This window comes from Scophthalmus maximus, chromosome 18 (genome assembly GCF_022379125.1).
Source record: "Scophthalmus maximus strain ysfricsl-2021 chromosome 18, ASM2237912v1, whole genome shotgun sequence".
Lineage (NCBI taxonomy): Eukaryota > Metazoa > Chordata > Actinopteri > Pleuronectiformes > Scophthalmidae > Scophthalmus > Scophthalmus maximus.
Window position 1 is genome coordinate 7905934 of NC_061532.1, and position 13360 is coordinate 7919293.

Consider the following 13360-nt stretch of genomic DNA (forward strand, 5'->3'; position numbering starts at 1 on the left):
AGTGAAAGTGGAGGCTGGACGTCCTTTCCCCCCCTCCTGTTCTTCATGTTACTCTCTCCTTCTTTTTCCCTCCCCCACGTTATTGCTCTCTGCCTGACCGCCCCCCTCCTCTCTCTTTTTCTCCCACTCTCTCCATCCAGCTTATCTCCATCGCACTCAGGCATTTAACTCTGTCTACCTGTCTGTCCATCTGTCTGCTCCTCTGTCCCTTCACCCTGACTCTACTTACTCAGGCACCCTCCCTCCTCTGTTTGGCATAAAATCATTCTCACTCTCTCCCCCCATCGTGACGATTGGAATAAAATCGTGAACAAGTCCTTCTCTTCTTCAACAGAAAATAAAAGAGCAAGAGGGATGAATGATTAATGTAGTCCTGTGTGTCCGCCTTGGTCAGTGTCCCCAGTCACCAAAGAGTTTCAGAGAAAAGGCTGCTGGCCATGGCGTGCTGCGGTTTCACTAGGAATGACTGTCATTTATTGATTTTACCGTCCTGTGTATAATCTGTGTGGATACACACACACACACACACACACTGGCCTCTGAAAATAGTTCATGTAGCATATAAATCCATGCAGCTAAAACCCCACAATATACTAACACGTGGCAAAAGCTATCCTTCTTAACAACGTGCAGTTACGTGAAGTTGCTTATGACTTGAACAAGAAAAATGTATGAATTTGGGGCATTCGGGTATGTTGCTTGCTCTTGAGCACAAATGTTATGAAGGGAAAAAAGTGCTTGCTGTTCTACCCTGTGAAAACAGAGGTTTAACTTATCTGTGGCTGTTTTTTATGAGTTTTAAAGTGCGGTGATGTCATTGTGGTTATTTGAGCTTGAACCACAACTGAGAGCCTCATTACAAACTATCACATGGAGTTTAAAAGATAAAGGGCATATCCCAGGTCGGGGAAGTCTAACAGTTTGGTATGATGGAAAATTGGGATTGATTGTTATTTTCTTTGCTTTACCAATACCAGCGACTAAAAGTCAGGTCCACCTCTGCTGCTTGGACGTGTTTCACTAAACTTTGTTAACAGGCCTCAGTTTATGAGAGTTCAGTCCTACATTTCTGGAGCTGTAACGATGCCTCGTTCCTTTGAGAAGGCTGCATGATGCAACCTACTGCAAGCAGACATTTGCAAAGTGAGGAGGAAGATAACTTTTTCCATGGTCTGACAAATCTCTTAACTAATATCACTCAGATATCTGGGGAACAAGGTTGAAGTGTCACTGGCACAAAGATTTGTGGCCAAACACCGTTGCTAGAAGAAGAGTGTCCTGCACTGAATTGCTGTCAAATTGCAATGTCCAAACCATGTCGTCCAACACTTCTGTCGCTTGTCCAATCAACCAAATTGCCTGCTGGCAAATCACAGCAGGGCAGATGTGGGTGATGAGAGGGGGGCGAGCTGTACTAGAAAGAGACCACTGATGGGATGTTTTCCTGGTTCGTTGCAGGATGTACAGTAAATATTGGAAGGGTTTATTGGTTACTGGCAAGCTGCTGTGATGTGGAACCTACCAAGAAGATTAGTGATATGGCCACACACCACTTATATCACATATAATCTACATGCATCTGGATGGAGCAAGAGAATATTACACACTCAGATTTGGCTGCCTACTATTTGCCTGACCCATATCGCACACATATTTTATTGAATTCAATTTTACAGCTTATGCATATGAAAATCCATTTTCAGATATATGTAGACCATCCTTAACCACTGTGTGGTTGGTATTCATTGTGTTCACAGCCAATTTAGCCACACGTTACTGAGAGAGAGAGAGTATGTGTGTGTGTGTGTGTGTGTGTGTGTGTGTGTGTGTGTGTGTATGTGTATGTGTTGCATCCCCAGCTCCAACCAAGCCTGTCATGCCACCTCAAATCATAACTGAGAAAAGACGGGAGCCATCAGATGAATTAAAATCTGTTGCTCCTCCTCCTCGCCCCTCTTCATCTCTCTCCATGTGGGGTTACGCATGCTTGCCTCGGCCAATCCTGAAGTCTGGAGAGGAAAGCGGGGAGAGGAGGAGGAAGAGAGAGGGGAGATGGAGGAGGAGGAGGAGGGGCAGGACCAGCAGCCTCCGGGGCCGGCGGCTCATCGTTCTTGTCACAGCTGGGAGGGGAGGGATGGAGGGGAGGGATGGGGGGGGGGGTAATCCAATGAGACAGAAAGGAGAGGCAGTGCGAGGGCAACGCCTCACAGCACCGGGAATCTCTCTCTATCTCCATCTCTCTCTCTCTCTTTCCCCCCCTTCCTCTGTCTCTGAAGCGTAAAAACCAAAGGACTCTCGTCTCCCATTCAGGCTCCTCTCTATGTGGCTGAGGTCTACTCTCACATTTTTTTTTTAAACCTGTCTTTCCTACACAGTTCAGATTTATTCTCCTTTTTGAGCTAATTTTGCTTCTCCACCTGCGTCTGAGGGATGAATTGGTGACTGAAAACGGGGATTATAATTTTTTTTGTTTCTCCTGGTTCTTTGGGAGGTGGCATCTCTTTACTTGGAGTCATCTTTGTTCTTGTTCTCACAGCTGCTGAGTGTACAGTGGCTGATAGTGGGGAAATAGGTTAGTGTGTCTGTTCGGTGCCAGGCATCGGAGGTGATTGAATGTTTGGTGCACGGCGGAGATGAAGAGGAGGGAGATGCCTTCCTGGCGGTAGCACTTTGTAGCCCTGTGACCATTTGGGGTGAAAGTGACTGGGGATGCTTGCACTGGAGTGTCAGCAAGGAAATTGAGGAAGACGAACCAAAAGCAACTGACACAACAAATAAAGACATTTTTTTTCATATATTTTTAAGTCACGGAGCTGGGCTGACCTGTGTGTCTGCTGTGTGTGGTCGCCATGGACATCAACCTTCAATCTCACAGATTTTACTTCCCCCAGATCTACTGTGCTGAACCAGGGGCTCAGCCACAGATCACTGAGTTCAAAGTCAGGTAAGCTTCCAAGGGCGGGAAAGGTGTTGACAATGGACCCATCAGTAGATGAGTGATCCATCACTCATTCATGAAATGCCATTTATGTTTCTGTCTTGTTTTGTCAGTATCAGGTGCCTTTATAGGTCCACCAAAATGTATAGCTTGAGCATCATGATAGTCCAACAGATTCCCAGCTGCTGCTGCATATGAAGCGTTTCTGTGTATGACGAGTGCTGCTGTGAGCGTCTGGTTGCCCTTGCAGGGGGATGGGGCTGAATGCTAATATGTCAGCTAGCTGTGCAGAAAAGTGTAAAGCTCCTGGGGAAAGCAGAGGGCATTGATGGCCTATGCAGGAGCTTGCCAAGTTTGGACCGAGGGGTCGACAGTGCCGCAGTTGTGTTATATTTGCAATCCAGGGACCTGTGGCCCCGCTGTAGTCCTCTTGTTGGCTGCTTCTGTGGCTCTTTTGTTCTCTGTGTTCGCATCTCTCTCTTTCTCATTCTGCCGCTCTTCCTCTCCAATCAACGCAGAAAGTGCTCTGGGTGGTTTCCTTCCGTCCAGAGCCGACGCCTGCCGTCATGGTTGCACAGCTCTCAAAGACGCATGCCCAGATATGCAACAGCTTCCCTGCTCTTTGTCTTGTTGAGATGTAATTGTGCAAGATGGAGCTGTTGCATTCAGGCATGCAAAGAAGTCAGACCTGATGCTCTGTGACATCCACACAAGAAAATGGCTGTCGTTCCACTTCAGTGAAGCACACATTATTATTTTTGCAATGCGTACTTGTATCCATCACCTTTCATCCACCTCTGCATACATAGCTTGAGATTTCCATGTAATCTGCTGTGCGATATAGTTGACAATTCCTCCTCAACAGCTCTGATTAGTGCAGCTTTAAGGGACTCAGCCAGAGTTGTGTCCCACTAAGCAGCTTTAAGTTTGGGCCGGTGCTCCAGGCTGGAGCAGCTTTATGGGGCTACAGCGTGTCACTATCACGACCTGGCCGAGCTCCCTGATGGCGCGACAGGAGTCTGAGGGCGTTCACAGCAAGGCAGCATCTCCATGGGGAAGAAACACAAAGAAAAGAACACAGGGACAGACAGGGAGACAGAGTATTTGTATTTGTATTACAAAAGAAGGGGGAAATGTAATAGAGCTATGACCTCGCCCACTTCATTTGAGTTATTCATTTATCACATTTTAAATCATCATCTTGAGTGTAATACACTTCATACGAGCTGTATTAAACTCAAGGTTTGTGGGCCAGGATGAAGGTTTGTGTTTGAAGCCTAATGAACAATTAATCAGGTTCGATCCACTGCAGCCTCACCTCAGTGGCTTCCTGTGAAATTACCACATCAGCAAACATCAGGAAATGTCAGCAAATATCAGCGTTTGATGTGTTTGCATGTGTAATGAAAAAAAAGAAATACAGTCTCACAATTCAGGCTGTGCCTCACGCCTCTTCGCTTCTTCACAGCAAGAGGGACGCATTAGGGAGGCACACATGGACATACACACTTATACACACAAACCCTGCGTGCCTTCACAGAGATTAAAGAGGTTTAATGGAGGATGTGTTTTCACAAAACCAATTCGGGCCCTTAAGCAATATTCATTTTCCAAAATTGGATTTTGTGCAATGAATACACACTATTACAAGCAAAGAGAGATTTTGTTGCACACACACACACACACACACACACACACACACACACACACAAACAATCTGCTGTATCAATTTCAGTGCCGATTTTTGTCGAATTTGGTTCAGCTCAATTTAAAGAGGAAATGCATACGGCTACACAGCAGCATGTGCATAGGCCTTTTAACAAGCAGCGAGCTGGAGTGAGAGTTAAGAATAAGAAGAAGAGAGGTTGGAGATATACAAATGAAAAAACCAAGAGAGACACAGAAAAAGAGAAAGGGAGTGGAGGGAAATGAAACGAGAGGGAGAGAAAATAAGAGACCAGGGGAGAAAGAGGGGGGATGGTGAGAAAAGCATAGCTAAGCAAAAGGAAGAGAGTGGATTGTACATGTGAGAGGGAAACAGTCAGATGGATGGATGTGGAATTAGATGAGAAAAGAGGAGCTGTTGTGATTATGGAAAAACAAATCTGAAGATTGAACATGGTTCTGGCGTGGCACGCGCCTTGGAAAAACCTTTGCACGGGATGCTGGGCTATTAGAGACAGCCTGGGCTCCATGGTGACCGAGGTAGATTTAGCCACAGTATAGCCAGATAACCATGACAACCAGCACCCGCCGATCTATGAGAGCACACATACACATACATCACAGAAATGCATAGAGAGAGTAAGTATAACGAGGCTATACGCTGTTAGCTTGCCAATCTTCCCTTCAGGTATACGATAACCACCACACAACGATATATGGTTTTCTTTGTGTGCTGGAACTTCAATACACTCTAATAGATAATGCAACTAGCATGTGTTTGGCCAATTCTGCAACTATTAACCACAAAAAAGTTTAGAATGTTGTCTTTTGAACCCACGCAAAGGAGACGAGGATGTGACAGAGCGATCAGATCTCAGTCGGCTCTCAATGTGGACACTGGAGACACATTAATACCAGGTGTAAATGTAATCAGATGATATTTAGATAGAACCTGGATACGAGACGCATACGGCTGCCCAGTATGTATTGCATTGTAATCTCATGAACTGCTCAAATGGGTTATTTTAGTGTCAAACCTTGACTATAGGCATTTTTCACTGCAGACATTTGGACTTGTCTCTGAAGGACAAGCACGGGTGAAAAGTTCTTAGTGGTGTTTTATTAATGATGTTCTATTTCAGGAAGCCATGACAGTGAGTGAACCTGCGACTATCTGGAATGTTTTATCAATTACAGCTGTGCTTTACATGCAAAAATGTCTGCTGTGAAAAAAGAGAATTAATTTTGTTACCCAAATTGTGCGTCAGGTTCCAACAATTTAGCTAGAACATCACAGGTAAATTACATACATTTATCTCAATATGGCCGATGTAACAACAAAGATGTGAAGAGAGGATGGTTGCTTTTTAACACAAGTTTACTGTGTCTGATTAAATCAAGATATCTTTGGCCTTTACGACCCCCCCCCCCCCCCCCCCCCATTCCATTTTAAAGGAAATAGGATTTCACTCACTTCATTCACCTTGAAAGCCTTTGACTTAAATCCAAGAGCTGCTGTGATGTACGGTATGTTATTGTTGGAGGATCATGCCTTGGCTTGATCGGAGGGGCCGTCTGTTTTTCAGGATTCACAGAGGAGACCAAAATGTCGGTGTTATCCCCTCAGTGGAGTGCGTGGTCTGACAGATTGAAGACAGTCACCAAATTTGTGAAATATTCTGGGTCATTGAGTCCACTGACTGATGTTCTGTGGCACAAATAGGAACGGTACACGACCGCATGTGTACTATCGGACTGTGTATTTTTTTTAATTTTTAAAGGAGGAGGAGTCTCCCACTCACAGATGCTGGTGTGTTACAGTATGCAGACGATCGGGTCCTACTGTAGTCTGCAACGGAGAGCACTTAACCTAATGGCCCTCAGCATATGCTCAACTGTAAAATGGATCACATGTAAACATGTCTGTGCTGTGTGTGTGTTTGTGTTTGTGCACATGTGCGTGTCTGTGTGTGAGGCTCCGCAGAAAGTAGCAGCAGTTAAATGGCATCATGGGGTAGAGAGAGCTCAGCCTCGGGGCTTCTCCACAGCTTCCCTTTCCTCTTTCCCTCCACTCTCTCTTTCTTTACTTTCGTCTTCCACGGCTGAGGAAGTGGGGTTTTTTTCCTGCAAGGGTGTTCTCACCTACAGTCTTTTCTCTGCTGGGACCCCCCTAACAAATTGAGACATTTATTTTTTAAAGCCACACTGTTAAATGTTTTCACTGTAAAAAAAAACTGTAATCAGCTGGCAGCAGGGTTGCCATTATGTTACTGTAAAATTAACATTAATCTACCGTCACTAAAATGTACAGTTTTGTACTGTTATTAAAAATTACAGTATGAACTTGTTTCTTGATTATTGTCACAGTATTTTAGAGTTAACTGACTGGCTGGCTGTTGTTTTTTTTTTTTTACAGAACCCTACTGTTAACTGACTGACCGTTTTACTTTTTTTTTAAATAAAAATCTTTTTTTAACCTGAATTAATCCAGAGGTTGGTTAAATACACATGAATAGTCACACTACATATGTGTAAAGCAACTTTTTTAAAGAAAGAGACTAAAATAGACCTCACTGGTTTTAAATCCTCCCAAAATCTTGCTACAAGCACAGAGCACAAATCACAACAAAATGTTTTCTGATTTATGAATTGAATAAAATTGATACTCACCAAATAATTACACAGATGGGGAAAGATGAAGAAAACAATGGATCCCAGCTCCACATGTGCCGGTGAATTTTCTCTTCCCAGAATGCAATTAATATTGTAGGACACTGTTATTTAAGTTACTCGGCAGTAAAGTGCTGTATTTTAGCAATACAGCATTGTGCTGTAAAAAACACATCAATATAGTGTAATTTTACAGATTGTCATTTTTATAAACAGCAGAGCGCTGTTTTAACAAATAACCAGATAATACTGTTGAAATCTTGCCGTAAATTTACAGAAATCATTTACAGTGCACCCTTGCTCTTTTTCTTTTTCTCTCCTCACATCTCTTCCGTCTTCAGTTTCTCTCTCTGTCCCCTGGTACTTCCCTCTTCTTTTATCATCCTTTTTTTTATTGCTTTCGCTTCCACCCAGCATGGGGTCTGCACATCTCCTTTTGACCTTTTGATTTGTCGGCTCATGCATAGGCGGACTTGGAGAATGACTGACCTTCCCCATATACGCAGGGACACATTCACCAGTGGAAGTCCACATAGTTTGATTCCTCTAATATGTTTACAGTAGTGCTCGGCGTCAGTTGGAGGTAGATGAGGGACAGCCTGGGGTGCTAGACCTGGTTTTAAACATTCCAGCAAACGCTCACTAAGCCAAGCAAAGTAGACAGGAATGTCTGGCTCCCTGCTGGACTCCAAGCCTTTAATGCCACACATGACACAGAATATGAATAGTTCCACATTAAGTGAAATGTGTTTTTGCTTTCTTGCCCAAAACAAATATGTAGCTGGAGCCAACAGCACACAGCTTGCATGAAAACTGGAAGCTTGGCTCGGCCCAAATTTAAAAAAAACTAAATAAAACAACAATCTACCAACATCTGTCAAGCTCACTAATTAACATGTTATATCTTAAGTATTAGAGGTGCTTCATAATTGGGCGGGCTGGTTGTTTCCGGCTGCAGCTGCTGGAGTCTGGTGTCATATTGAATAAACAGACATGACAGTGGTAAGGTTCTCCTCACCTAGCTCTCAACTGAATAAGCCTTTTTCCCCAAAATGTCAAACAATTCCTGTGAGGTGATCCTCATGCTCTTGCAGAATTCAGATCCCATATGCATGGACCTTATCAAGTCTCAGCCGTGAGTCAGGCTGCAATGAATTTAAAGCAGATTCATTTGTTTGTTTAACGCTGCAGTTGTCAGGATTCTCCCCCTGTGAACTTTTGAACTCTTGAAAGATTTTTTGGTTTTTCTTTGTGGTTTATTTTATGTTCTTATTACCATTCCTTGTGTGTCTCTGTTAGAGTTACTTTCTTTATCCTCGTTAATGTTTCCTGTTTTATTTTGATATTCTCTTCCTGTTCCACTGTCTCTTGGGGTGTTCAGTATTTCCTGTTTTATTTTGAAGCCACTTTCCTCTCGTCTCCTCACTTCCTTTCCTGCTGTGTCTTGTTGTTTCCTGCCACTTTACTTCTCTTGTGTCCCTGTGATTGTCTGCACCTGACCTAGATTTTCTGATTTAGTTTGGTTTTTGCATTTTTTTTTTACCTTTCAAAGGCTGTAAGTCTGTTTTTGTTTTCCTCTTATTAAATCAACCTTCGTTCCTGCGTTCTGCGTTTGGGTCCTGCTCCGCCAAACCTCAAAGCTGTGAACTCGTCTGGGATGTTTTGACCCTGTTTTGTCTCTGCCGATGCTTCTATTATGTCAGAGGATTTGGACCGACTTTGCAGAGACCTATGGGACCATCCCAAGTCTAAATCCTCCACCGCCCAGGCTCTCGGATATTTTCCACTCTCTCTGCTGTACACAGTTCTCTCTATAATTGCTATTGTTCCACCTCTCATCTTCTCCCAGTGATGGGAAGATAAGTCAGAATACTTAAGAAGGCGAGACAATGTGACTGATAAGGGTCAAGATCATCCAAAGTAAGCTCTCCAACTCTCTTTTAAATGTTTTTCTACCAGACAATTTACTAATGTGACAGCAGGCCTTTGTTGGTTTTTAAATTTTGTACATTTCTGACCACAGACAGAAATCAACATCCTCCCTCAGACCTCTAACACACCACTTAAAATCTTATCTCCAGACAAGATTTTCTCACACTTAATAGTTCAGGCAGGTATTGGCCAAACATAAAAGTTGAGAGCACCTCATCTCACAATGAAACCTCTTGATTCAGCCCCGCAGAGCAAGATTTTCCCACCGCTGTGCTGCTTTCTCAGTCTCAGCATTGGAGCGCTCGGAGTTGAGGAAACTCTTAAATGCTTTATGTGATCATGCGGCGAAGCGGTAAAATAAACCTCATCCTTACCCTGTCTTCACAGACTTTCATCTGGAATTAGGTCATAAATTCAGACGTGTTATATGGGACCAGAACGTGGCCTTGGAACTTCGCTGACTATCAGAGAAATTCTAAGGCTTCATAAGGGGTTTGGAAAAGGGAATAACAAAGGGCCAACACGTAGAGTAGACAAAGCAAATAGTTATAAATATGTTTTACGGTCTGCAGGATCTTTAGTGTCTGCCTTCAAGGCAGTGGGATTCAATAGTTCATGCTAGTATACACTGACTCTCACTCATATGGATTAAAGATGCTGATGGCAGCCTCATGAGACAGTTATTTGATGTCAAAGGATGAGACAGGATATTGTGTGGCAAGAACTGCAGACAATGGGGTCTGTAATGAAGGAACCGACTGTCTGAAGGCTTATGTTGCTGTTTTTATTATTTATTTCTCATTCACTGCTCATTCATCTTTTCTTCAGAGCCATATTTTCTAGGCCAAGCGAATATTCCACTCCAGTTGTCATGCCAACAGATTAGCGTGCTCTTGCGTGGTCTCAGCGGTCGGCAGTAGAGTCTAGGAGTGTGTTTGTGTGTATGTGTGTGTGTGTGTGTTTGTGCGCCCGGCACCTTCTCTGCGGGGTCTCCAGGCTCTGGTATACATTCAAATACACACAAGTCAAGTACACTCCAGTGCATGACACACACACGCTCAGGCACACGTTGTTTGACTAGCATGGTTTTGAATTGTTCCGCTAGCATCCCTTCACATCACATAAAAGTGTACAGCAACGAAAGTGAATGTAGAAATGAATATTGCAATACACATATTAACTGCAAAAAGTCTTGATTTGTAATAGTGGGTTATAATGTGGGTACATTGTGTGTTTTCCTTATTTCCCAAAGCCTACTGGGCTTTATATGGATGGGTTTCTTTTCCATCACTTTCCAACTCTCCGTCTTCTTTGTCTTTGTATGATGGGTGCTAGGAGGTTCTTGTGGGAAGGTCAGATATTCAGTATCAGTTGGCCAAAGCACCCAAACACAAACATTAGAATTCATACATTGACAACTTTTACAAAATCTTAGGGAAATCTTTCCAATAGTTGTGAAAGATACGCCATCTTTAGCCTCTGTCACTCTCATGATGGTTTCGTGCCAATCTGTCACTGTGCCAGTTGTCTAATATATCACACAGTTTACTAGATGAGCTTGCAAAAATTGGGCCAGAGCGACTTGATTAAAAAAAAAATTGCTGTTCTATTTTGGTTCTAGTATGCAGTGTCATATTCAAAAATAATACTATTACTGAGTCACAGTTAAGCTTTCTCATGAAATATCGTCTTTGTTGAGTCACAGGATTGTTGTGAAATTTGTAAACCTAATTTAGCCATGGTTGGTTCATTCTCCTTTGCAAGTTGAGCAATTTGAGTTGTTTTACTACTGTTTGTATCAGAGCAGGCAGACTGTTTGAAAGATTGCTGTCAGCGCACAACCATGTTTCTCCCCTCAGAGTCTTCTGTTAGTCTGCCTCACTTCATTTTTTTCCTTGCCCCGCCCCCCTCACCACCAGAACCTCAAATATGTAAGCAAGCTGCTTATGTAACCGACCTGCAAACCAGTTTACTTTCTCCTAAACCATTCTTCACAGATATGTGCATAAACATGTTTCCACCCATAAGCACACAGTGATTTAATACCACGGGATAGAAACACACACACACACACACACACACACACACACACACACACACACACACACACACACACACACACACTCACACACACACTGCTATAATTGGACCTCCATCCTACCGAAATAAATGGAGCCATTCTTTTGGAAAGTACAGAGTCACTTGCAGGTACTGCTGCAAATGGAGGGCCTGTCCAATATATGATATACTATACATAGGCATTTTTCTACTGGATCACAATTACATCTATTTTTATTTCAGGGTGTTTTCTTCACAACTAAGGTTTTATCAATATCACATAAAAAGTAATATTCAACATATTGTCTTGTATTACAAACATGATGTTCTTTCTTTTAACGGCTCAATCTTAATTTACCCCAGTGCCCTAACCCTTACATTTGCTACATTTAAGTTACATTTGTCAAATGAAACAACTTTTGTTTTTTCCTAAAGTTTGTTAAGGATAAGATTATGGAAATGACTGAAAAAGAATCTTTCAGTCACTGAGCGTGCATCTTCCCTGGAGTGACGATTGACAGTATATGAGTGTTTAGAGGCTCAGGTGGGAGTAGAAAATAATGCCATTTAACCAAAGTGGCTCCTAATTATGTCAACTGACTTCTCTGGTTGGGTTACGTTAGAGATTTAGCTCAGTTCATCCAATTTTCTATGAAAGCTGCGGTTTAGCTCGGGCTCAGTCTCACTGCTAATGTAGCTTTAACCTGGCATGCTCATAAATGTTTAAGCTGTCAGCTGTTCTGACTGATTTATGCAGCTTTGATGTTTCATGCAGATGAGGTTCACACACGCGCAGAATCACACACACACACACACTCTTGTACTCTTGCATATACAAGAAGTTTCATTGTGCATCATTTTTGGCCAGTTTGTAGGCAAGAGGATTCTCCATGAATTTCCTGCTGTCTTGGAAAACAGAGCGCATTTTGTAAAGGAGTTAGACAAAAAGACGAACAGTTTGTGGTGACGATTGTTCTGCCAGCTCACTCTCGGGATTTGGCTGTTCCCTGTGAGCAGCTGGCTGCGGGATACAAAGACACTTTCTGTGATCTCAGTCCTCTTCTTACATTGGCACTGGCTATAGCTTCAGTACATCTATGTATACAATCAGCAGCAGTGATGTACGAATGGGCTGTATATTGTTACATCCATGCATTTATTTTCTGACTTGTCATCCACATGAAGGGATTATGTAAACTCCTTAAAAATTGGTGAAGGCGACAGAGCGATGAGAATGAACTGGACCAAGACTCAGAGTCTGCAGACTGTAACATCAACCAGGACTGTTTGGAGCTAAATTATAATCTGTAAACATTGGATCTGATGGTCTTGTCTCAAGGTCGCTGCTGCAGCGCGCAGTGACTGTATTGAGAAGAGAGTGGGACTGTTGTTTATGCAAATGAGAAGCAACAAATCTCAATGGAGAATCCAATATTTGGTTTGCAAATTAAGTCAAAGTTTGTGTGTGAACTAATTTCTCCACCATGGATCTAACTCCCACCCTCTCTAAACTCACACAGACACATTTCATTTCTGTTCGATTAGGGTTTGTATTAACCTCTTGTTCTGGATTCAGCAGCATCACTGGTCAAGTTAATCCATCAAATCAGTTTAGGAAATTTTCAAATCTCCTTATGACAGTCACTGCTGCCCACTGGAAATGTTCCATTCAGGGACAAAATTGTCTGTCAGTTCGGTTGGTTTCACTTTTTCTTTTTAAAGGGTAAGGGGCCAGTTTTATTGTAAGCATTGTTTGCAACCTTTTATGTCCTCAATATCGGAAAAAAATTGCATGGATTTTGATTAAAAAGAAAATCGGGCAGATTTAGCGGACAGATATTTAGTGTGTGTAATTTTGTGTGGCAAGCTTATTGTACATCTAGTGCATTTCTAGTTTGGTCCTTTCATCCCTGATGTGGTGAAAAATACTCCAAGACCAGCGACAGTAGCAGTGGTATACGTGTGATCATATAACTGGCCACGTTTCCTTGTGGAAAAACCTCCACTGGTCAACTTTTTTTTAAACCAATTCAGAATTTATACCGTGAACATACCCGAATTTCCATGCAACAATGCGAGTACATTTCTATTTCAGGC

At 42.7% G+C, this 13360-nt stretch overlaps 1 protein-coding gene across 3 annotated transcripts in view; it reads left to right on the top strand.

Moving 5' to 3' along the window:
* evlb (Enah/Vasp-like b) overlaps positions 1–13360 on the top strand; it is a 37382-nt gene that overhangs the window by 7413 nt on the left and 16609 nt on the right. For 2 of the 3 annotated variants that reach the window (XM_035616977.2, XM_035616978.2), the window contains exon 1: positions 2179–2944. The exons of the other annotated variant lie outside the window; for it this stretch is intronic. In XM_035616977.2, the coding sequence (XP_035472870.2) occupies positions 2850–2944 (95 nt within the window). In that variant the 5' untranslated portion in view covers positions 2179–2849. Of the gene's footprint in view, positions 1–2178; positions 2945–13360 lie in introns of those variants that run through there. 3 annotated transcript variants of the gene reach the window in all.